Source organism: Pollachius pollachius (genome assembly GCF_949987615.1).
Source record: "Pollachius pollachius genome assembly, chromosome: 8".
Classification (NCBI taxonomy): domain Eukaryota; kingdom Metazoa; phylum Chordata; class Actinopteri; order Gadiformes; family Gadidae; genus Pollachius; species Pollachius pollachius.
The window spans coordinates 16,696,563-16,721,846 of NC_136941.1; the positions used below are offsets into that span (position 1 = coordinate 16,696,563).

General features: G+C 45.6%; 1 protein-coding gene across 1 annotated transcript; it reads left to right on the plus strand.

The window, feature by feature from the left end:
- Positions 1-25,153, plus strand: LOC307079987 (uncharacterized protein). The gene is made up of 53 exons (XM_079742539.1): positions 1-283; positions 3,819-3,835; positions 3,978-4,010; positions 4,592-4,624; positions 4,754-4,807; positions 5,237-5,329; positions 5,449-5,526; positions 5,764-5,808; positions 6,008-6,061; positions 6,447-6,500; positions 6,841-6,894; positions 7,085-7,138; positions 7,410-7,463; positions 7,688-7,732; positions 7,957-8,010; positions 8,574-8,618; positions 9,063-9,116; positions 9,794-9,892; positions 10,449-10,493; positions 10,600-10,698; positions 10,888-10,941; positions 11,054-11,161; positions 11,268-11,321; positions 11,638-11,736; positions 12,221-12,274; positions 12,817-12,915; positions 13,320-13,373; positions 13,487-13,540; positions 13,926-13,979; positions 14,331-14,384; positions 14,814-14,858; positions 15,063-15,161; positions 15,338-15,445; positions 15,749-15,802; positions 15,944-15,997; positions 16,109-16,162; positions 16,894-16,947; positions 17,054-17,161; positions 17,283-17,336; positions 18,049-18,102; positions 18,317-18,478; positions 18,876-18,983; positions 19,318-19,425; positions 19,745-19,798; positions 20,237-20,344; positions 20,470-20,523; positions 20,698-20,805; positions 20,906-20,959; positions 21,526-21,633; positions 21,924-22,212; positions 22,577-22,764; positions 22,874-23,116; positions 23,621-25,153. Exons 1-53 carry the CDS (start codon positions 190-192, stop codon positions 23,765-23,767), a joined length of 4,257 nt encoding a protein of 1,418 aa, XP_079598665.1. The 5' UTR covers positions 1-189; the 3' UTR covers positions 23,768-25,153.
- The last annotated feature ends 131 nt before the right edge of the window (positions 25,154-25,284 follow it).

A 25,284-nucleotide genomic window follows, 5' to 3' on the forward strand; every position in this document is an offset into this window, starting at 1 on the left:
CGGTGGGTGCTAATTGCAGACAGGGGCCCCACGTTGGATTCCACTTTGATTTCGGAAGGTTGGCTGCATGGTTCGATAGAGTCTCTGGGAACATCTCACTCACACACAGACACCCCTGAGCCATCGAGAGACGCGTCTGCGCCCTTTCTTTATTTCTCACCCAAGGTCCTGCATGTCTAATATTTAGACATGTTCAGCTTTGTGGATTCAAGGACTGTCCTGCTACTTGTAGCGTCCCAAGTTGTGTTGCTTTCCGTTGTCAGATGTCAACAAGAGGACGCCCGTAAGTAACAATCTTTGTTTTTTTGAGTGTCTACTATAAAAAGAAAGGCAATGTTATAGGGGATATTTATTCAATTAAGCCTGAAAAAATGAAATTAAGTTGAATGAAATTAAGTCACTCATGTCAAACGAGGATTGGTATGAATGTGCTTAGCTTTCTACTCTACAATTAAGCTGATAGGCCAAGCCTATATAACTCAGGAGTATAACTAGGAAAAGATAACTAAATTACCAATTTGCCATATGACAGCTCTCAAATCCGTGAGGATGACCTATTCTCTATGCAAAAAGTAGAACTTTAAAAATTATAGTTAAGTGTTGCCTCTTTAATTTTTCATCAACTTTATTCTTTTTTGGGAGACAGAGGTTCCATTATGGATCATATGTGAGGCTGGCAAGGTACATGTGTATGGGATGGAGGACCAGGTGAACAAGTATCGGCTTGTTCCTTCCTGGGTCCAAAGGCCCGCCATGTTACTTAACCGTTACCGCCTCTTGACAGCCCATATAATCACCCCTATAATGTTTATTAGATTATAATAAAAAGGAACAGGGGCTGCATGGTGTTTATGTTGTGATAAGTTACCAATTACAAAAATCTATTCAAAATATAATTTATGAGTTGAAGTGAATGAAATTCTTTATTGTCCAACAAGGTTGACAAAAAAATGTCTTTCAAGGATTTGGTTAACGAAAAGGCTCAGATTAGTCTTTACCTTTGACTTGTGGGCTCACAGGGTTTCAGTAAGGTAATGGCATTTCAAAGGGCAACATTATACAGAAAATACTAATACAGTAATGTCTCTAAGTGCATATGCAATGCATAATGCATAATACATAATCATTCCAATGTGAATGATTTCTAGCAATATATTTGACTCCACTGCAAGCTGTGCTGAAACCATATTTCAGCACACATACGAGTTGTATATTTCAGCACATATACAACTCTATGACAGCTTTCACATAGATGCATAATAAACAAGGAGCAGCATTTAATAGGCACATCCTGTATACTAACAAGCCACCCATTCTTGATTTCCCAATGTGTTTAAACTGGCACTTGACACAGCTATGAGATCCAGATGGAGAATTTTTAGAAGCAGCCCCTGTTTACTTAAGGCAGCAGCTTGTCAATCGGGCACAGTCTGCCCTTGTGAGAGAAGTGTATTCATATAGTCCCTCTCTATCTCTCTCTCACACACTCTCTCTCTCACTCCCTCTCTCTCATTCACCGGAGGGCCTAGCAGGCCTGCGTGTTGAATGGACTCACTCTGTAATGTGAAATGCCATGACTGGTCAGAGTTCACTGCTAAATGTGGCTTTTGTTGATGTACCAGTTTATGATGCAATTGCATGGAATACAACCATTTCATTAGAACCTTTCAAATGGAAATTGAGCTGCAGAGTAACGTGTGTAGGACCTGCCTATACAGGAGTGAATGGTTGCTGTAAACTTAAATGCAATCTCAATAAATCAGTGCATCTTTTATTAATTGGGTTTCATTCTGCCAGGTAACAGACAGCTCCTGTGAATTGGTTTATTTGAAAAGGTGTCTCAGTAAATTGTACTCTTCAAAAGATCAAATATATGAAGGTATTCTTTAAATATACAAGGGTTAAACATTTATCAAGGGAAAAAGGTAAAGCACATCCGAGCTAAATATGTTGTGTACTGACTTGAAATATTAATAGTAATCTGGGTTGCATCTTGTGCTACTGTGTGTGTGTGTGTGTGTGTGTGTGTGTGTGTGTGTGTGTGTGTGTGTGTGTGTGAGAGAGAAGAGAAGCATTCCTTGATGGAAGATAGACTTGTATCTTTCTTCCTTGTAATTTCATATCACTTTCCCTCCACACTCCTCTACCTCTGACCTAACTAAATAACCACGCCCCCTACCTTTCCTCTGGGGGTGGAAAGGTACACACACACACACACACACACACACACACACACACACACACACACACACACACACACACACATCCCCACTTCCTGCCCCCCCTCTCCATTCCTCCCACCGAATCCCCTCCTCCATCCTACCCTCATCAACACACATAAGAAAAAAAAAAAAATTAAATCAGAACAAAAAATTACGACTACAACCAAAAATCCACATCCTCCTCATCAATGCCTTTTCTTTAAGTCTTCCTCATATAGCCGCCTCTCATGCGCTAATGCCTCTCCTACCACAATAACCACAAACAACCATGACTCACACTGCTCCTAACACTGTGCCCTGCTGTCCACCTGCTGCGCACACACCCTCCCTTCTCCACCTCCCACCACCCACGCGGTGACGCCCCCCCCCGCCAAAACAGAGGAGGTTGGCGGCTGCGTCCAAGATGGCCGCCGTTACAATGATAAGGACGTGTGGAGGTCTGAGCGGTGTCGCGTCTGTGTGTGCGACACCGGCTCCGTCCTGTGCGACGAGATCATCTGCGAGGAGATGAGAGAGTGCGCCAACCCGTCCATCCCTCCCGGGGAGTGCTGCCCCGTCTGCCCTGCTGACGCTGCCTCCTCCTCCTCCTCCGCCTCCTCTGCTTCCCCCATTGGTTGTTCATTTATTTATTCAACGCCACCATAAATAAATGACCCCTTTTTTTCACTGAAACGCTTCTGTTGGAGCAAGCAGGACTTTGAGTAAGGAACAAGCACCCCTGGGTGGTCCGGGGTATTTTACATGGATGTAGGAGTCGTGACTGGAATCATGGCCTGTTTACTTTGAAGGATTAGTCATCCGGTACGACCATATTATGATACACATCGATGTAAAGTAATGACTGGATCACGGTGCGATGTTCCTTATTCTAAAGTGACCCATTTTTTACTTGGTTTTCATGAAGAATGAAAATCAAGATAAAAAAGATGAAATCATTGGGACTATTGTTTTCTTTTGATGCTCTTTTGACATGGAGTCTACAAGTGCTTAGCATGAATACATAGTGTTTAACATCAGTAGCCTATATTACGCCATTGAAGCCGTCACTATTAAGGGGCATGTGGCCTCACACAGAGGTTAACTGGAGTCCGTCCGCAGTGTCACATCATCACATACCAACAGCTTCAGATTCCCAAAATCTTGCAGTACCCAGTAATGGAGGGTTCAAATTTGACATACAGCATAGCATAGCATATCTTCCAGTAAATGGTCGAACAAATAGATAGAATAAATGATAATACGTTTTCTCCAATTTTCTTGAGTTTCCGCCTGTTTGCTTGCTTGCTTATTAAAAATCGACTCATAGTTGTTACAGCGATTTTATCCCAATTCCAATTTGTCATTAACCTAATTAACCTGTTTTCGCTTGCTTTGCCTTCCAACCCATTCAAAGGAAGGATTTTAAAATTCAATCACATCTATAAGGGTTCTCTACCTTTTTTTGTATCATCAGCAATTGCGTCTGAGAAAACTGCGGAAAGGAACAGAATCCAACTAGCCCACGTCCACAAGAGTTTTAATTTGGGTCACCAATGTTTTAATGTTTAATGTCCTTTTCTCTGCTCCCCCTCATCAATCATCCATCTGAAACATCAGAGTCGTTTGGTGCGCAGGTGAGAAAATGTTCTGTGGCTACCTACTTACAAACTGTGCAGATATATATTGACCTGAAATCATGGCAAGCCAAATCTATGCTATGTTTCTGAGGTTAATGTTTTTGATGAATAAATCGTGTTTCTTTGTTCTTTCTAAAAGGGTCAGAAAGGTGAACCAGGAGAGATTGCAGATGTAAGTATGGTTTCCAGGATTTCACTGTGTTTGACATTTAAACATACTTCTGTTTTGTTGATTATAATTTTTCTAAATGCCTGTAGTTTACTGTCAACATTCTCAAACTAAGAGCTTTTAATGTTCAAGTAGGGTCAGTGTTATCATGTATCTCACTCTTTTAGCAAACACCCCTTAATAATGATTATTAAGGGATGTTTCTAGAAGGTTCTGTAACTGATGTTGGTGTTTCAGTGTGCCAAAAGGAAGGAACCCTACATTCCTTGTACATAATGAACCCAAACCAATCCTCTTACGTTCTCATAACATTCGCTCCTGTCTCACACTGCAAAAAGAACAAAGAATGTCGAGTTGAAGCTAAGAAGGGCTGATGTTAAGCTAAGAAGACTGTCAAATTAAAAGTTTTAATTAAACATGATTTGTTTTGGGGGGCGGGACACTGTACCGGAATGTTCTTGGGTCTGGGCTGAGCCGGGTCTGGATGGTGGTGCACCAAGCCACGCATCAATGTGTTACAACACAGGATGTCTGATCACATGAAGCCGGGCCAATCCCTAACACTCTTTTCTTCCCTTCTGTAGGTCGTAGGACCAAGAGGACCTCATGGCCCCATGGTAAACTATTCACACACTATGAGAGCTAATAAACGTGTATACAATGTATAAGATACACATGTAACATTCACAGTTCATGCTTCACCTAAGCTGACATGTTAATTCATGGCTGGGCCCTTCCTCCTCCAGGGACCCCCCGGAGAGCAGGGAGCACGAGGACCAGGCGGAGCTAAAGGCGATAAGGTAAAGAAACGTAATATCAGATAAAACAGAACAAACGTGGCTCAATAAGGAAGATGGCCTTATACTGCTGATCATGTTCTGCACAGTGACTCCCCATCAGTAATTGAGGGATGTAATATTGCAAAAAAAACAACATAAAAATTGAATGTACCAAGGGTCAAAAATATACAACATCATACAGTAACAGTTCTGGCCTGAGCCTTATAAGACCATCTTCTTTATTGATTAGAATTAGAATTCACTATAAAGCATTGAGGTCTAATACAGGTGCTCGGCAATTAATACAATTCAAAACGACTTGGGCCAAGTTTATATAGTCACATATCGCTCAGAGCCTGTGTGTATTTCTGCTGTAATGCTCCTCCATTATTAATAAGGAACCCCTCATTCACTGTGAAATACCCCCCACCTCCCACTTCCTCCCTGCAGGGAAACATTGGACCCAGAGGCAGAGACGGAGAGCCCGGTACCCCCGGGAATCCCGGACCCGCCGGACCGCCGGGGCCGTCTGGGCTGGGGGGAGTGAGTGTGGAGATCAGCATTGTCTTCGCTCCTCATCTGCTTATTTGGATATTTGTTAGCTCTCCAGAAATGGAATCTGTCTTATTACTAATGCGTGTTTGCATTGTTATTTCCTCCAGAACTTTGCTGCTCAAATGAATAATGGATTTGATGAGAAGGCCAGCAATCTTGGGACGGGAGTGATGCAGGGGCCCATGGTGTGTATTGTGTGTGTGTGTGTGTGTGTGTGTGTGTAGAGGACATCTCTGTCATGCAGAGACGGCAGACACACCCAACAGATCACACAGAACAGAGTGCTACATTGAAGCACCATTTTGGACAATTGTTTCATCGAATCACAAGAATGAAGACTAGAAACTCGAAAGATAACTTAAGATAGCAAAATAACTATGTGTTAATTTTCTCTTGCTCTGTTTTCTTCTTTTCTTCCTTAGGGCCCGATGGGTCCGCGTGGCCCCCCTGGCCCGTCCGGATCTCCTGTGAGTATGATTGAATACTTAACTATATCTCAACCCTGCTTAACCAACCCCTGAGCACACAGTTTGTACTTCATACCCAAAAAGTATAGTCGGTGGATTGGTAAAGGTGTGTGTCAGTAGGCAGTGATGCTGTTCGTCGCCCACCATAAATACGGGGGCTTTGGTCGCTTTAGGTGTTAATGAGTGTGAATTTCTTCAGGGCCCACAAGGTTTCCAAGGTAACCCCGGAGAGACTGGAGAGCCTGGATCAGCTGTAAGTATTTCCAGCTCCCATAAACACGTCAACATAATGTGGGTTAGCTCCTTACAGTAACTGGTGAAAAGGAAATGTGAGTGTCTCACTTCATTGAAATGAACGCTGATGCATGAGTCATCGGCCTATCTCCTTCTCACTGAAGGAAGGAATTTATTAAAGAAAAGCATTAACCAAAATATGACCTTTTTACCAATGGATGTTATTTGGTAAGATTTGGTAACTGAAATATGTATTGTCTCTGAGACAGAGACAATACATATTTCAGTTACCAAATCCTTCTAAGTTAAGCAGAACATTTGCTTTACTGGTAACCTTTCTTATTGCATGTAAACAGTGAGACTGTACACAAATTCACAACAACGGCTCTCTTTGCTTGAAACAGGGACCTACCGGCCCTGGTGGGCCCCCCGGACCCTCAGGAAAATCAGGAAGCGATGTGAGTATAAGCAGGAACACTTCCCATATGATGGGGATATAACCAGACTTTGGCATAATAAACATATGCTTGTGGGAACATAAGCATAATTGAAACTCAACCCAGACAACATAATCAGGCTAGGGTCAAAAGTCAAATCAACATATAGTGGACCGCATTATAAGAAGATTTGAATCATTCCAGTGCATAGAAAATGTTGACCTTGCTAAAACCCAAGTTGCTAGCTGCAGCAATGTGTACCACATGACCCTACAGCCACTAGGGGGCAGTAGTGTCCCTGTCTTTTCCCCATGGTTGGAAGACATCTGTAAGTATATATAATGAATTGTATTTATTTCAGGGTGAAGCTGGTAAACCTGGCAAGAGTGGTGAGCGTGGACCTGCTGGACCTCAGGTAGATACATCTATAGTATAACAACCCCACATTAGGATACTTTAACATAATCCAATGTTGCTCTATCATTATATCCGCAGACTATGTTAAGTTAAGAACTAGCTTGGTTAGAGCTGGTCATTATTGAAAATGGGTAATAAAAAGACATTATTTTCGTGTGTTTAATGTCCTCCCCCTGACATTGTTTTAGGGAGCCCGTGGATTCCCTGGAACTCCTGGACTTCCTGGGATTAAAGGACACAGAGTAAGTGACCCCCTACCCTTCTCTCCCTCTCCTTCTGTGATACCATCAAATGTCAACATCTATACACTGATGGTGGCTGATAGTGGATTAATATGTCGTGTTTTTATCTCTCTGTCTCTGTCTCTCTCTCACTCTCTGTCTCTCTCTCGCTCTCTGTCTCTCTTTCTCTCTCTCACTCTCTGTCTCTCTCTCGCTCTCTGTCTCTCTCTCTCTCTCTCTCTCTCTCTCTCTCTCTCTCTCTCTCTCTCTCTCTCTCTCTCTCTCTCTTTAGGGTCACTCTGGTTTGGATGGAGCCAAGGGAGAGAGCGGTGCTGCCGGAGCTAAAGTATGATTATTAAATGCTGTTATTATTCTACTCTGCAAAGGTCAAACACTGCCTTTGACATAGGGTCAGCTCTAATAGTGCCAAACACCAGGACCATAAATCATCTGTCAGAGACAAGGAGAGAGTTGGCTGGGACTCTAAAGGCAGATCACATTCATACACTGTCTATTTGGCACCTATGAAGAGGACTATTTCTAACTGTTTTGATGTGTCCTATTTTAAAGGGTGAGGGTGGATCCTCTGGAGAGAGCGGCACCCCTGGGATCATGGTGAGTTGTTCTGTCTCCTTACACAATACTGTTTCTTTTTTCCAGTTGCACCAAACAGCAGTAGCCTCTTCAATGCAATGCTTTTCACTCCATGAGTCACCCTACATCTATGAAGTTTGTTTGTACAAAAATATTGATGAAAACTAATCGTTGTGATTTCCTAGTGCGCTCCCATCTGAGACTCTGTGCCTAACGTGTCTTCCTCCCTCTGTCTCTGATCACAGGGACCCCGTGGTCTGCCCGGCGAGAGAGGGCGTTCCGGAGCAGCCGGATCTGCTGTGAGTTACACAGGGATGATTCATAGAGCAGGACCATCTAGGAGGAGAAAGCTATGAGATGCCTCTTCAATGTAACAGCTGTGGCCGGAACTACAGCGTCAGCTCTCCTCCAGCCTCTGTTCAGGAGGGCTGGGACCCAGCTCTCCTCCAGCCTGTGTTCAGGAGGGCTGGGACCCAGCTCTCCTCCAGCCTGTGTTCAGGAGGGCTGGGACCCAGCTCTCCTCCAGCCTGTGTTCAGGAGGGATGGGGGTCAGCTCTCCTCCAGCCTGTGTTCAGGAGGGATGGGGGTCAGCTCTCCTCCAGCCTGTGTTCAGGAGGGATGGGGGTCAGCTCTCCTCCAGCCTGTGTTCAGGAGGGATGGGGGTCAGCTCTCCTCCAGCCTGTGTTCAGGTGGGATGGGGGTCAGCTCTCCTCCAGCCTGTGTTCAGGTGGGCTGGGACCCAGCTCTCCTCCAGCCTGTGTTCAGGAGGGATGGGGGTCAGCTCTCCTCCAGCCTGTGTTCTCACTGAGCGACTGCTGGGATGTCTTGTGACTTGATGTACCTGTGTTGTTCTTCTCCCCAGGGTGCCCGTGGTAATGATGGTCTGCCTGGTCCCGCTGGTCCCCCTGTACGTATAACCGCCTCTCAGACTGACCCAGGGCTGGGCCATATCCAAGTTTTACACAATTAGATAAATATCTAGACATTCTTATGATTTCCAAAATACTATTGTAATCGGTGTACCTCAGGGTCATCACATTGAGGTACATGGAATTTCAGTCTAAAGCTTGATTTATTTTCTCAGTGACGTTTGAAACCTCATCTTTTGTAATTTTAAGGGTATATCTTCTCATCATAATTTCAGTTAGTCTTTAAACCTGGGTATCACGACAAGTCTATGAACTCATTTCATAACGATACAATCCCATTCCAAGACGATAAACGAAAACATTGAATTATTGCCCTAAACTCACTTACATTTCTTGTGGTCCATTATGAAACTCAAACATATTGTCCACCCCCTTGCCGTTTGAAGCGTATAAAGTGACCTGTGTGGATGTTGTCCTCCTAGGGTGCTGTTGGACCTGCTGGTGCTCCCGGTTTCCCAGGATCCCCTGGATCCAAGGTTTGTTCATTTGTGTTAAAATGCATTTTGTCTTAACCATGACTACTTCAGTTGGATTTAGAAACACCATTTTTGAGGCGCCACTGTGTTCTCTTGAAGCTTTGGTAGCATAGTGTGATAAAGAGGAGCTCTTTGATAAGGTTCTTGAAAGGTACATAGGTTTGTATTTGTTGTCCATTATTAATTACACAGGTAGATAGCTATTCCCCATGAATACCATGATATCTCATTTAACCTAAAACCCGCAGCATCATTGATTATGAATCAGATTATAAATTATAGATAATTAATATTTTCTTTCAAATGACATGACCTGTATAATAAATATATAATTTAATATATAAATCTATAAAAAATCACAACGTCTGGCATTTTTTACTACTTCTTTATCATTAATAGCATTTCTTTATGAATTGGATCTCCATGTCATACTGAAAACTGATAGATATCTGAAGATCAAGAACATCAGACAAATGGAAAAAAGCATAATACGCCATGACACTTCAGCCCTGTCTTTTGCTTGAATGAACGTCCAACTCCATTAGTAGCAGACGGGGGATGACAGTACGAACACGACCTGCAGGCCTCTACCTTGCTCTGCTACCTCCTGTCTGTCAGGAGCCTTGGGTTCGAGAGCCGCCTGCTCAAAGCCGACCTGTGCTTGTGTTCCCCCATAGGGAGAGGCTGGCCCCACTGGAGCCCGTGGAGCTGAGGGCGCTCAGGGGCCCCGCGGTGAGGCTGGCACCCCTGGATCCCCCGGACCCGCTGGAGCCTCTGTACGTCCACCTGCCTCAGCCACGAAATACTAAATAATACAGAAATAGGACCGCTGACCTAGGCCACGTCCAGGGGAGGGTTAAGGGTAGCAACGGACAAACGATATGGGAGAAGCACACACACAACACGCACAACAGAGAGAGTGGACAAAATGTATCCATTGTGTGGTCCACACAAAAGCTATTGAATATTCACTTTGGCAGCTACTGAAAATCCCAGGCTCTTCTGCATTTATTCCCTTCGGACACATCTTTCTGCCTGTTCAAATTCTGATAGCATGTAGCACATAAGCCAACGCAACAATTCAGAAACTCTCTTTGTGTAATATCACAGCAGGGGGCGCTATTGGGGATTATTATTAAGCAACGTGATAGCATTTAGCACCCAATCACGAACAGCCCTCCTAACACCACCCAGGCTTTGATTCCATACCACAAGGACTCTTCTATTCAATTAATGCATATTATATATGCTGTTTCTCACACAAATGTCTGTATGGTGCGACCTCTCTGCCAGGCTGCTGACATGAGTTTCCTCTGTTGTTCTTCTCTATAGGGCAACCCTGGTACTGATGGTATTCCCGGGAGCAAAGGATCTGCTGTAAGCTGAAGCTTCAAACTGCCCCCAGGGTCTTGGTTTTCTTACTTTCTCCTAGTTCTGACACAATCCCCTCAACTAAACGGTGTCTGTCCGTCCGTCCTCACAGGGTGGTGCTGGTATTGCCGGAGCACCAGGTTTCCCCGGACCCCGTGGCCCCCCCGGACCTCAGGGAGCGACAGGACCCCTCGGGCCCAAGGGCCAGTCTGTGAGTGCCCCTTAGATCACCCCACTGGCCTACAGGCGGCCACCAGCACCAGAGTTCACGTTCATGTTTTGCCTTGTGGTTTATGGATGTGATAGGTGTTCAGGTGGTGGAGGCATGATTTGTACATGGCTGATCTGAGGTGACGGGTGCCGGCTGATCCTCATGGTTTATACTTTCTGCTATTTTCAGGGAGACCCCGGTATCCCTGGATTCAAGGGAGAGGCTGGACCCAAAGGAGAGCTGGTAAGTGAGCCCCATGAGACAGAGATTTACTGAATACAAAATGAATGTTGTCTTTCCCTTTTCTGAAGGGACACTGTAGTCTAATGAGGTGTGTATGCTCTTAATATCCTAGGGCCCCGTGGGACCCCAAGGTGCCCCTGGACCTTCAGGAGAAGAGGGCAAGCGAGGAGCAAGAGGAGAGCCCGGCTCTGCTGGACCACTCGGACCCCCCGGAGAGAGAGTGAGTGTTTCAGAAAATCAGCAATATCCATTCAGTGAAGTAAGGCTGTCTGCTGACGGTGTTGTTGTAATCGTTGTATTCACGTTGACGCCGTGATTGTTTGCAGGGAGCACCTGGTAACCGTGGTTTCCCAGGTCAAGATGGTCTTGCTGGCGCTAAGGTACAGACTGCTCAAAATCATTTGCATCAAATCACAAAAAATACTTAATAACCAAGCTCGTATTGAACCATCACCAAGACAATGACATGTGACGTAAGAGAAAACCAACCACAGAACAAGACACATACAACGCACAACTAGACGCATACAGCGCACAACTCCACGTCATCACACTCACCCTACCAGGTCCCATTCCTCGCCGCGTCGATTCCTCCCACCGTTGTTATTGCACACATGCTCACAGTGGGGTCCCACACACACACTTTCCTGAAGCCAAACACAGGCCTGCTGAGGGACAATATCTGTCTGTCTGCAGGGGGCCCCAGGGGACCGCGGTGTGTCTGGTGCTGCCGGGCCCAAGGGAGGCACCGGTGATCCCGGTCGCACTGGAGAGTCTGGTCTTCCCGGCGCCAGGGTGAGTAGATAGTACTTCAGTCCTCCGGGGTGAGTACTCTGTGGTGGTGGTAGTATGAGCAGTAGTGATAGTACGTCAGTCCTCCAGGGTGAGTACTCTGTGGTAGTAGTAGTATGAGTAGTGATAGTACTTCAGTCCTTCAGAGTGAGTACTCTGTGGTGGTGGTAGTATGAGTAGTGATAGTACTTCAGTCCTCCAGGGTGAGTACTCTGTGGTAGTAGTAGTATGAGTAGTGATAGTACTTCAGTCCTTCAGAGTGAGTACTCTGTGGTGGTGGTAGTATGAGTAGTGATAGTTCTCCAGTCCTCCAGTGTGAGCTGAATGAGTAGATAACAATAAGGGCATAAGCTACTAGATAACTGTAGCTTATGCCCATCCCTCTGGGAGTCGGTGTGGTTAGTGGTGCATGTTATAATGGCGGTTGCAGGTACATGCTTGTGGCTTGGTGTGTGAGTGATTCATGTTTTGTTTTCTTGTGCTGCAGGGTCTTACTGGCCGTCCTGGTGATGCTGGTCCCCAAGGCAAAGTTGGCGCTTCTGTAAGTTCATTACCATTAGAGACATTGACATTCTTGTCAACATACACACATTGTACATATTATACAAAATAAAGGTTTCATCTTCAATCCGTCCTTTGATTAACTCACCGACACCGAGAGTATAGATGGGAAAAAATGTATGCAAAAGGAGAACTAATGCTTATACTTATTTGGCAAATTACACATTTAAATTGTATAGATAACAACACAGATAACATGTAAAGATTATAATCATCATGTGAATAAAATCCATTTAAAGGACATCGTTCTCTGGTAATCGTACCAGTCATTACGGCTATCATTTACGGCTTCAACAAACACACAAATTTCCATACAACCATCCTAATGAGTATAACAGAAAGCTCTTTTCTTATTTTCTTTAATGATTGTCCTTGTCCTTGTAATGTTTTTACATGTCATTTCCCTTTGTGCAGCACTGCACGCGGCCCTGTGTTTGAATGCTGCAGTATGAATACACTAACAGCTCCCAGCTCATGTCCTCCCAGCTGACATGTGATCCCCCCCCCCCATGTCTCTGACAGGGTGCCTCTGGTGAGGACGGTCGCCCCGGCCCACCTGGACCCCAGGGGGCTCGTGGACAGCCTGGAGTCATGGGATTCCCAGGACCCAAGGGAGCCAACGTAAGCCTGGGAGAAAATAGAACAATAAAATACACACATACACAATTCAAAAACCAATCAACCTTTATCGCATCGACACGTCACCGGCCCTCACACAGTCACGCCTCTGATATAATGCAATAAACACAATACAGAATAAATATAACAAATGATAACTAAAATATTAATCACAATGGGTGATGTATAACACAAAGCGTGATGCATTCAATTACTGTTTAATTCAATAAGACAACATAACATAAAATTGGGCAACGACATATAACCCATTACAGACGTGACACCACCATGTCACTATATGAAGTGCAGTGCATTATGGGAATCATCCGGCTGGCAGCCAGCATTATAATGGTCCTGTTGGACACTGTAGCCCATGATCTCAGGTTAACATTGTGTGACTCCAACAGGGTGAGCCTGGAAAGGCCGGAGAGAAGGGACTTGTTGGTCGCCAAGGACTGAGGGTGAGTCCCAGTTTACCCATACTGTTTTCTTCTGCCATAACAGTTTTAAATACACGACTATTAATGAATGACGAATCACTCTTTAAGACCGTTCCTCTGCTCTTCCTGAACAGGGTCTGTCTGGAAAAGATGGAGAGACTGGAGCATCTGGACCCCCCGGTCCTGCTGTAAGATGTTCAGATTAAACAAAGCATCTGTGGAAATGAATGAGGCCATGTTCTCATCTTTTGTATTAAGGACCATTCATTCTTGTAAAATGAAAAGTTTGTCACTCAATATCTGTGATTTTAAACGGCTTGCTAATACCATAAATAAGTTAAAAAATTAACTAATGAATAATGGAAACAGATGATTGCTCAGTACAGTGCTAATCCAGAATCAATACTTTCTGAATTAACAGAGAATTTCTGTATTCATACAAGATAAATTTGAGTTGGAGCCAGCAATCATTAAATGTGAATTGTTAATAACTGATAAAATGTTGATCCTATAATGCGCAACACACTGCGTTGGTATCCCTCGGAGTGTAACTCCCTCTGTCCACCACCCTAGGGACCTGCTGGAGAGAGAGGAGAGCAAGGCCAGCCCGGACCCTCCGGTTTCCAGGTGAGAGGACATTACAATGCTCTTACCTGGGCATGGTGCCCAAAAGAGCCCCAATAGCTTACTGAAGATCTGTTGCATGCATGCATTCCCATCCCAGTGATAAGAACTCGTAAGATGCTTCAATGCAGAGCAACATAGAAACTCTCCTATCAGGCTTAAACAGTCTAGACCAAAACTGCTAAGCTACACAAACTGCAAAACCTGTTCAAACTATTCAAACTGCTAAGCAAAAAAAAATAAAAAAAAGTAAAAAATGTTGCTACTGAAGATGTAATGTGTTGTGCCACTAATACTGGCCTTGTGTGTGTATAGTGGAATTTGCTGACCCTTTGGGTTGTTGTGATTTGACAGGGTCTTCCCGGACCTTCAGGCTCCCCAGGAGAGTCAGGCAAACCTGGCGAGCAGGTGAGTGTCTCTAGCAGCAGGGTCAGATGTGTCGTGCAGACACATGGGTCCACACGACTGTATGCTATGTCCTGATGCGGAGAACAACAACATGAGACATACAGCATTGTTTATAAGTATTGGGACAATTGAAAGTGACCAATTCTTTTTAATAACTTGCTTTGCTTGCAAGGGGGGTTACTGCACATACATGATTGATATGTAAGAACGGTATGGATGGCTTTACTGTAAAGTCTACTAGGCAATTTTCATTTACAAAACGATTCAAAGAGTTACTAATAATGAACCTTCTTCACGTCTTCACTCAATTACATTACCCTACAGCTTTCTATACACATTTATTTTTGATCCATACTATTTTTTAACTGTTTTGATCAATTGTGTGTACTCTGTTGTTGATTGCTGTACATTGTCTCTGTCCCTTCATAGGGTGTTAATGGAGAAGCCGGAGCCCCTGGGGCTGTTGGACCCAGAGTGAGTTTCCCTTTTTATTTATGTTTGATCCATCTATTTTACTGTAATCAGCTGAACTTTGCATTGATTTGCATAATTTGTTCAAGCCACATAGCACTTGAGAATGACCACAGAGCTTATTCACATGTAATGATGTTTAATTATACAATGTAGCTAAAGATAGTGTATCCCTTGCTGAGTGCTTTGTCTTGTTCCCTCCAACAGGGCGAGCGTGGTTTCCCTGGTGAGAGGGGTGGTGCTGGACCCCAGGGTCTTCAGGGACCCCGCGGACTTCCTGGTACCCCTGGAACTGATGGACCCAAGGTCAGGGGTCAATCCACACACATGTTCCCCAGTCATATCAGTGTTCTTGCTTTGTTCATTCTTAGGTTCCAGAAGTTGTCCCAGACACATTGGAGTGAACTTTTTTATTTTCTCCAAGCATCCTGGGATAGAACCGTCCATACTAATGCAGTGCTTCTCCGACCCCGCTCAAACAGGGAGCTATTGGGCCAGCTGGTGCTCTTGGAGGCCAGGGACCCCCCGGCCTGCAGGGAATGCCCGGAGAGAGAGGAGCAGGTGGCATCCCCGGTGCTAAGGGAGACAGAGTAAGAGTCACACCATTCTCATAATTATAGACAAGAGTTACCACAGTAGCAAAGCAATCTGTGTCCGAAAGGACAAATATAGACATATCATTCCCTGTCTCAGATTAATGAAGTAAATCTGATCTCATCTTAATGGATAAATGTTCAACTCTAGTTTGAGGTCATTGCAGTGAATTGTTTCTCCCTGATGTACCTCTTTGGTGGGAGGGACCTGATATGAACAATGTGCCATCAGGCCTGAGTCAATACGTTTCCGCCTTAAATGGCGGCCATGTTATCCTGATGTCTCTCTCTGCTCTACAGGGTGACAATGGAGAGAAGGGACTTGAGGGATCTCCTGGCAAGGATGGTTCAAGAGTGAGTTATATATACATTTGTCTGCACCACTTTAACATCTGTTTCAGTTCAGTTCTGTCCAGCAAGATGGAATCAGCTGAACGTTATGCTCTACCTCATTGTTCTCCTCTCACCCTCCATGTTCTGCGTTCTCCCTTTCAGGGTTTGAGCGGTCCAATCGGTCCTCCTGGCCCAGCTGGTCCCAACGGCGCCAAGGTGAGGATAACGTTGAAGTCTGAGGGTTAAAACCTTGGGTTGGGGCAATGTGGGGGGTTTCCTCTTCTATGTGGATTTGTGAGTTTGACTTTGAGTTCCTTTGCTTCCTAGGGTGAAACCGGACCCTCTGGACCATCCGGTGCTGCTGGTGCACGTGGCGCTCCTGTAAGTAGATAACCATCTTGGTCTTGGTCTGTCTTTAGTCTGTCCTTCTCCATCTTAGTCTGCCTCTAGTCGCTCTGGACTCGGGTTTCTGATTGATGAGTGCTACAGTGTAGGATCCCATTTAAGTCCTCCTCATGAGGTTCCTCATTATGGACATCAGATTCTATTCCACATTCTGAAATCGGGTGAAATGTTGCCAAATTTAACTTAAGATAAACAATATTTACTCAGGGTCAATGTATTGTCCAAGGTTTAGATGAGGTTTGGAGTTTAAGAGGTTAACCTCCCTGCCTCGTAACTCAAATTCATTTGTATGCATGTATGGACAGAACAGAAACCAGACAGAAAAAAGGTTTGAAGAAGAGAAGTAATGCATCGTTTTAGTAGGGTATAGGTCCACAGGGTTGCTAAGGCTAATCGTCTACATGGTTAGAGCACTAGCAGGTTGAGCCACCTGGCAAGCCAGACAAGTTATTTAACAATTCTTCAGTAATAAACAATTGAGTCAATTGTGGATCTCATGGCATTCTAGATGTTGAATCTTACTACAAAGAAGCAAGAAGCCCATCATTTAGACTTATAACCTCAGCCATCATATCTCAAAAGAAACATCCGGTATAGCTAATCATAAAAAATGGGTCATGGCAGTATTAGGTCTACACTTCTCTCTAAAGTTTGAAAGGGTTTGAAACGGAACAGAATTAACCCAATTGCTCTGATCTCTCCTGCAGGGTGACCGCGGTGAGGTTGGCCCTCCCGGGCCTGCTGGTTTCGCCGGACCCCCTGTAAGTCAAAGCCCCTCTGCCCAGCCTCGTATATTCAACCGGTAACTGGCAAAGTAGTACAGGACACTAACCTTGTGCCGTTCTCGCTCTCTCTCTTCGTATCCAGGGCTCAGATGGTCAGCCTGGTATCAAGGGAGAGATGGGTGAGAGTGGACAGAAGGGAGAGGCCGGTTCCCCTGGTCCCCAGGGGCCCTCTGGAGCCCCCGGACCTAATGTGAGTATTAACACCAGAGACTGCAGAGAGATTCGTGCTGGGAAATGACTTCAGCTCAAGAGTCTGCTCAATGTAGTTTGACCTGTGGTTAATGTGTTGTATGTGTTGTTTTCTCATGCAGGGACCTACTGGCGTGTCTGGACCTAAAGGAGCACGTGGTGCTCAGGGAGCTCCCGTACGTTACCTTCTGATCAGATTTATGACCACGTAGAGTAATACTCAGGATTGAATGAGGAAGTAGATCTCCAAAGAGCTGGAGATGAAAATGCACGCTCAACGGTGACAATTTGTATTGAGGCATAAGAACAAAAAACTAGGGCTGTGTCAATATTGTCAGTGAAGTCAATCTTTAAATAACTCAAATCACAATGTATTTGTACTTCCAAGATAAACACTGAAATGGGCACACACTCATTCCAGTATTTGTGTAGACATCCTGTCCTCAAACATCCTACAGTAATGTATGTGTATGCTTTTTTCATCTAGAATATACAGAATATAAAAAAAGCCCTCTCTCTACCGCCCACACACATGGAAAATTACGTTGGCCTTGGGTGCACAAACATCATATTTTTAATTAGTTTTAGTTTAAGAAAACCCATTCAGTGCGAGGGCTTAGTTGTGTGCCTACATTAACATCTATATTCGTCCTTTTTGGTACCTCAACCATTTCTGACTCTGGAATAGATATTTCTGGTATAGACTTACATTTGAGGGAAGAACATAAATCACTACTCTGACTGGGATCTTCATGTACACGACTCAATTCCAGTTTATTTCTACATCCTATCATACAGCTGCAATACATAGTTATTGGTCACAATATATTAAGAACTGGATCCATTTATTTGCATCCATCCTGATCCATCTTCCCCGTCCTTCTCCAGGGTGCTACTGGTTTCCCCGGCGCCGCAGGACGAGTTGGATCTCCTGGCCCCAACGTGAGTGTCCTTCTCTGACACCAAATCATCAGTGGAACTCCTTTCTTCAATGAAATCAACCTAATGCGCTCACTCTTCCTGCCCTGGCTCGTGCCTCTCTCTCTCTCTCTCTCTCTCTCTCTCTCTCTCTCTCTCTCTCTCTCTCTCTCTCTCTCTCTCTCTCTCTCTCTCTCTCTCTCTCTCTCTCTCTCTCGCTCTCTCTCCTCTAATGCAGGGTAACCCTGGAACTGCCGGCCCTGCTGGTCCTTCCGGTAAAGACGGTCCCAAGGGTGTTCGTGGGGACGCTGGCCCCACAGGACGGCAGGGAGACACTGGTCTCAGAGGAGCCGCTGGCACCCCAGGGGAGAAGGGAGAGCCTGGCGAGGACGGAGCCGCTGTGAGTGTAGTTCTGCTTCTCATTGGGGACACATCATTGTGTTTTGGACCTAGATAGCGCCAGATCACAAGTCCGATTTCATAAGCTCACTTCAATGTGTGTTACCTGCAGCCACACTATGCTTACAAATAGCTGCTGTATCCTCCTTTGGTAACCATTTGAATACGTGTATAAGGGCTACTCTATCTAGATCACAGAGCAATGACTTTGCAGCACACACAAAATAATTTGTGGTTTAATAAATGGATGAATTGTAAAAAGGGACATTTCGTAATGGACAGGGATTTTGGGTGATGAAGAAGAGGTCCATGGACTGATTGCATGTTGCTGCAGTGTTTATTGGATTATCTCACACTACACCAGTGCTCAATATCCCACCTTCCTCCCTGTTTCCTAGGGTCCCGATGGGCTTATCGGACCCCAGGGTCCTCGTGGAAACTCAGGTATCACTGGTCTGCCGGGTCAGCGTGGAGAGAGAGGCTTCCCTGGACTCCCTGGGCCTTCTGTAAGTTCAAGCTCAAGTGATCCCAAGGCTTACCTTGGGATCACTTGAGATACATTTATGAATGAATGGAACTTCTCCAACTCAAAGCTAACATTTTACAACAACCGAAAATATCAAGATTTGTCTTGATGTCTAGCTTTACATTTTTGGGGGTAATCGTTTACATGCCTGATTATTAATAAAGCATCAATGGACCTGGATCTTCTCTATAACATCCATTAATATGCATTCATAAAATGACCCTCTAGGAGCCAAACAGACTCTATTCTACCAGCCGCTGTGTGTTGATGTACTCCAATGTGTCGTTAACGTGTTGTTGCTGTGTGTTTTTCAGGGAGAGCCTGGTAAGCAGGGATCTACTGGGAGCACTGGGGATCGTGGACCCCCTGGACCCGTGGGACCCCCTGGGCTGACTGGGCCCTCTGGAGAGCCTGGCAGAGAGGTCCGTACTAAGTGACCCTCCATTTAACACACAATAATCAGACAGATTCTCACAGTAAAGAAGCACTGCTATGATACAATAGCAAACAGGATGACTTCACGGATGGAGTAGAAAGCAACATGAATCGGTTATGTCCATTACCAGAACAGAGCAGGGCCCAAGGCCTCAAGTTTGGAGATGTACTTCTACTACTTTTGATACAGGGAGTTTTACATAATCCTTCATGTGAAATTAAATAATTCATGAATAAAAACAACAAAACAAATGCCATCTATGTGATGTACAAGGTTGTCATATTTCCATGAAACGTGTGTTTCAGGGTAACGCTGGAACCGACGGACCCCCTGGCAGAGACGGATCTGTGGGAGTCAAGGTGAGCGCCACCTTAACCAATTGGAGCACACCGCTAACCCCTGTTCAGGAATCCTCTTCTCACCCGTAGACGGACAATACTAATTAAAAAGAAATTACCATTTTATTTTAAATGTTTGCTTTTTATACTACTGTGTATGTCAATGATTCCCCCTATTAACTTACAAACCTCTCCTGGGAGGACTTATCCCTCACTTTGAGTTCCTCCTCAAGATTTTTCCTTTTTAATTAAGGGAGTTTACTTCTTTAATTAGGGCTTTGCTGGGGGTGCTAGAGTTAGGGGGTGTCAAACTTTGAGACTGTAAGTGTGATTAAGGGCTATACAAATAAAACTGACTTGACTGGACTAGAAAGGAATCAAATGATGGTGTATTACTGTACCAACCTGTCCCTGCCTGCGTGGGCTACCTCCTGACCTCTGTCTTGTTGACCCCTGTAGGGAGAGCGTGGTAACACCGGCCCCGTCGGGGCCCCTGGAGCTCCGGGCTCTACCGGTTCCCCCGGCCCCGTCGGACCGCTGGGCAAGCAGGGCGACCGCGGAGAGTCTGTGAGTACCTGGGAGCACGGGGGACGTTGTTATGATCAGGAGGAGGGTTGGTGCCTCTTCAGTGTGTTTAACCTGTTGATGGCCATCATCATGCCACTGATCCCGGACGTCTTGTCGTTTTTCAGGGTGCTCAAGGACCCGCCGGTCCGTCCGGACCTGCCGGAGCACGGGGGATGGCTGTGAGTCTCAGCTCAGCACTCAGTTCAGAAGAGAGGATATTTGGATTGATGAGATGTTTCACACATCTCCAGAAATCACACATATTGTCATGAAAACACAGTATCTTCCAAAATGCTATTTCTGGATATACTGTCAACCAAAATGCATGTCCTTAAAACAAATGTGACTTGCAGGGACCCCTAGGACCACGTGGAGACAAGGGAGAGGCAGGAGAGACCGGCGAGAGGGGACAGAAGGGTCACCGTGGTTTCACTGGTCTGCAGGGTCTTCCTGGACCTCCTGTAAGTGACCACCAGGACGCCGATCCTTCCTATTGCCTCATCACTACATCTTACCTTAAACACTTAACACATGAACTAAGTACCAACCGCCTGCCAACAGGGCTCTGCTGGAGATGCTGGAGCTTCCGGACCTGCTGGACCTAGCGGTGCTAAGGTGAGTTAGCTCTCCTGAAGGCTCATGTTGTTCTCAGACGAGGCCGAGTGACGGCTTCTATCACCGTTTTACGTCCGGCCCATAAGAATATATCATTAGCGTTGATGGTTTATCGGCCAGTGCAACGTTTCTGTGTGATGTTAATGAATGGCCCGTTAGGTCGGCCTCGGTGGAATAAAGTAGCGAGCTAGGAGGAGAAGCAATGTTCTTTTATTACAAGAGGCTGTGATAAGATAAACAGCGGCGGGCTTTAGTAATTACTTTCTGCGGCGATAGAGGGAGATTGACAAGGGAAAAAGACTGTTCTCTGCGGTTTCGATTAGAGTAGTCTTTCAGTTCAATCAGCCATGCACAGCAAGTTTCACCTTTGCCCTTAATAGCGTTAAAAAAAACTTTATTTTGATGATAATGGCCGATTGCGGATGCATTTGCAGAAAACCCTTGTGTGACCCTGGAAAGGAACAATGCTATCTATCTTGTTTAATTTCCTCAACCGCTTCAGGGAGACATATAGTCTATAGATACATTTTGTTTTGATGCTCATCCCCAACCCTCTCTCTCTGTAGGGTCCCCATGGACCTGTTGGACCTGCTGGCAAAGACGGATCCAACGGTGTACCTGGCCCCATCGGACCCTCTGGACAGCGAGGACGCTCCGGAGAGACCGGCCCTGCTGTGAGTTAACTGAAAAAAACATCTTTATATGAATGAATGAATGAATGACTTTTTTATTATTGTGTCATGCATTAGCATGCCCAGTTATCCACCTGGATCCCAGTTATCCATCTGGATCCCAGTTATCCATCTGGATCCCATGAATCATTAATATTAGTTAATGCATGTGTGTGGGTGTTTAATAAAGGTGTTCATGCTAACTACGGTATTCATTTACAAAGAAATGTAGGTTAGGGTTAACCTTTTACCCGCCCCCTTTAACACACTTATTTATCCTCCCTCCCCTCCAGGGTCCCCCTGGTAACTCCGGACCTCCCGGACCCCCAGGCCCTCCCGGCCCTGGCATCGACCTGTCCGCCTACGCCGGCCTCCCCCAGTTGGAGAAGTCCCCCGACCCCCTGCGCTACATGAGGGCCGACGAGGCCTCCAGCTCCCTGAGGACCCACGACGTGGAGGTGGACGCCACGCTCAAGTCCATCAACAGCCAGATCGAGAACATGCTGAGCCCGGACGGCAACCAGAAGAACCCCGCACGCTCCTGCAGGGACCTCAAGCTGTGCCACCCCACCTGGAAGAGCGGTGAGAGACAAGGAGAGGAGGACCCAGGGGGGAGGGGGAGAGTCCTCCGATGACATCCATAGGATGTACTTTGTGATACCAGACAGGAGATTGGGATCTATATGATCGGGCTTGCATGTCAGAATGCATAATGGGATTCTTTGTTGGCGATACTCAAAATACAACAAATAATGTCACAATTAATGACAAAACAATGACCGTAGAACCCTTACCACTAACATAATATTTAACAATCCAATTCCAATACTCCAAAATGGAGGCATTCATTGCGATGTGATACACACATACCAGATTCCATGGTCATGGGCCACAGCAGGAATACCTAACTCATCAGAAAACCTTTCTCCTACTCCACCTCCTCCAGGCGACTACTGGGTCGACCCCAACCTTGGCAGCACCGCTGACGCCATGAAGGTGTTCTGCAACATGGAGACGGGCGAGACCTGCGTCTACCCCAGCATCGCCAAGGCGCCAAGGAAGAACTGGTGGACGAGCAAGAGCAAGGACCGCAAGCACGTCTGGTTCGGAGAGACCATGAACGGAGGATTCCACGTGAGTTTCCTCAAACGATAACATTTCCAAACACAATGAATTAGGTACTCAAGTGAGTCAGTGAAGACTGACCACCTTAACACCCTGATGTCCACTGTCCCCACTGCAGTTCAACTACGCCCAGGAAGGCCCTGCCGCCATCGCCGCCAACATCCAGCTGACCTTCCTGAGGCTGCTGTCCACCGAGGCGACTCAGAACATCACGTACCACTGCAAGAACAGCGTGGCCTACATGGACCAGGCCACGGGCAACCTGAAGAAGGCCCTGCTGCTCCAGGGATCCAATGAGGTGGAGATCCGCGCCGAGGGCAACAGTCGCTTCACATACAGCGTGCTGGAGGATGGCTGCAAGGTGAGCCGCCGCTTTGAAGTTCAAAGCCAGCCCTAGACGCTTGTTGGTGGTGTGACCTCCCCAGAGGCTGTCTGTTGTAAAAAGAAAAGGCTTTGACTGTCATAATAGCTTGAAAAGACCATCATTCGTTACCGATATTTACAATTTTGTAGTTTTACATGCTTTTGTCAAAAGTGTCCTACAATAAAATACAATTGGATGCATGTCCTTAATAAGCAGGCAGGGGTTTAAGATAGTAGTCATGGCTGCTTACAGATAGACTGCATACGTTGGGGTCTAAATAAAGAACTCTTTTTTCTGGGATTCACACCCACAACGCTAGGCTATCCTGCCCTGGCAATAGTGATGATAACACCAGACAATGTCCTCACAATCACACTATTAATGATGGATCAATCTATTGCTCATTCTCAGTTCAGACTTTAGCTTAATGGGGACCAGACCTCTGCTTGTGGTGACGTTACGCTTGTGGTGACACGTCTCCCTGCTGTCCTCTACCCACAGACGCACACAGGCCAGTGGGGCAAGACGGTGTTCGAGTACAAGACACAGAAGACCTCCCGTCTGCCCATCGTGGACATGGCGCCCATGGACATCGGAGGAGCCAACCAGGAGTTTGGGGTGGACGTAGGAGCCGTCTGCTTCTTGTAGAGAGAGGAACAACAAGGACCCCCCTCCCGCAGGAAAACCAAAAAGAAAACTAAATAACTCGACCATGAAACATCACACACAAACACAACACACAAACACACACACACACACACTTCCACAATAAAGAAGACAGGAAATTAGAAAGAAAATTGATACTTTTATTTCTCTCTCTCTCTCAAACAAAACTAAAAGCAGAGTGCTCTCCCCTGTTGTTACGTCTCACCGGGAGTTAGCACTGATGGGCAACCGCAATATCTGTCCACCACACTAGCCTTCCCCGTCAGGCACGCTCCCTGAAATCCAGTCATGTTTCCCCCCCGGGCCCCCTGGCCCCACACCACCGACCACGGGAACCAGAGCCACGGAGGACGACCAGAGGACCAGAACAAAGCAAGTGATGGAGGACAGAAACATGACTCGATGTCACGTATGTACTGTCTTCATGGGCAGCGTTGAGGTGGGACTGTGCAGGGTTATTCTTTCATGACGCAAGACAAGACAAGCCCCTCCCACTACAGAACAGCAACGACCCCTGACCCAGTCCTGCTTCGCCTCCCTGTCTCCAGCCTCCCTGACCCCCAAAAACACAACCAATTGTAGACCAAAGCAATATTTTCAGCAATAATACAAAAAACACATCCAGAAAGCAGATCACTCCAGACTCCATCTTGAACGGGAGTGAACAGCTGTTACTGTGTATTATAAATCCTTGGTTCTCTTGTTGTAAAAGTCTGTGTTTATAGGCAACCAGATGGTTTTTATATATATATATATTTCCACATTACGTGTGTACATGTGTCTTGACGCACACCAACACTTTGGAAAGTGAGGTTTCATTTGGGGACTTGACTGGCCCTGAAAAGAAGGCGTTTTCACCAAGGCTTCATGCATCCAAACAACAAATTTGAGGAAAATCTGCTTTACTTTTACTGTAGCCATCCTGCTTGTTTAAAGCTACCTCACGCAAAAAAAAGAAGAAAAAACAGAAACAAAGTGAAAATGTCTTCCTTAAATCCGCGCGGACCCATAATATCGAGTGGATGTGGGGCCGGGCGGCCATCTTTGCTTTGGAGCTCTCTTTCAGAAGGTGCTACGAGTTCTAGAAGTCAAGTCTTCAACATTGTTTTTCAATGCCCCTCCCCCCTCCTAACCCCCCTTTGACCCCGCCCACCGATTCCCACTAACCTCACACTACACATACACACCCCACCCTGGGAGACAGGTACGGGAGAAGGGGATTGTGGGTAGGGTTCCCTGGAGTCCATATCTCCCAGTTGAAAGATGGGACTCCAAGTGGGAAGAAAACTTTGCAACACCAGAGTGGGTTGTCTCTGTGTGTGTGAGGCTGTGTATATTTTTTATTATTAATTTTATTATGACCATGATCATTTTTTTTGTTTTTTGTTTTTTTTTGTTTTGTTACACCTTTAATTGATGTAAATTGAAAAATAAATGGAAAATCCAAAATAACATTGCCTTTTGTTTTTAATTTAGGTTTTGGTAGAACCAGAAAGGGT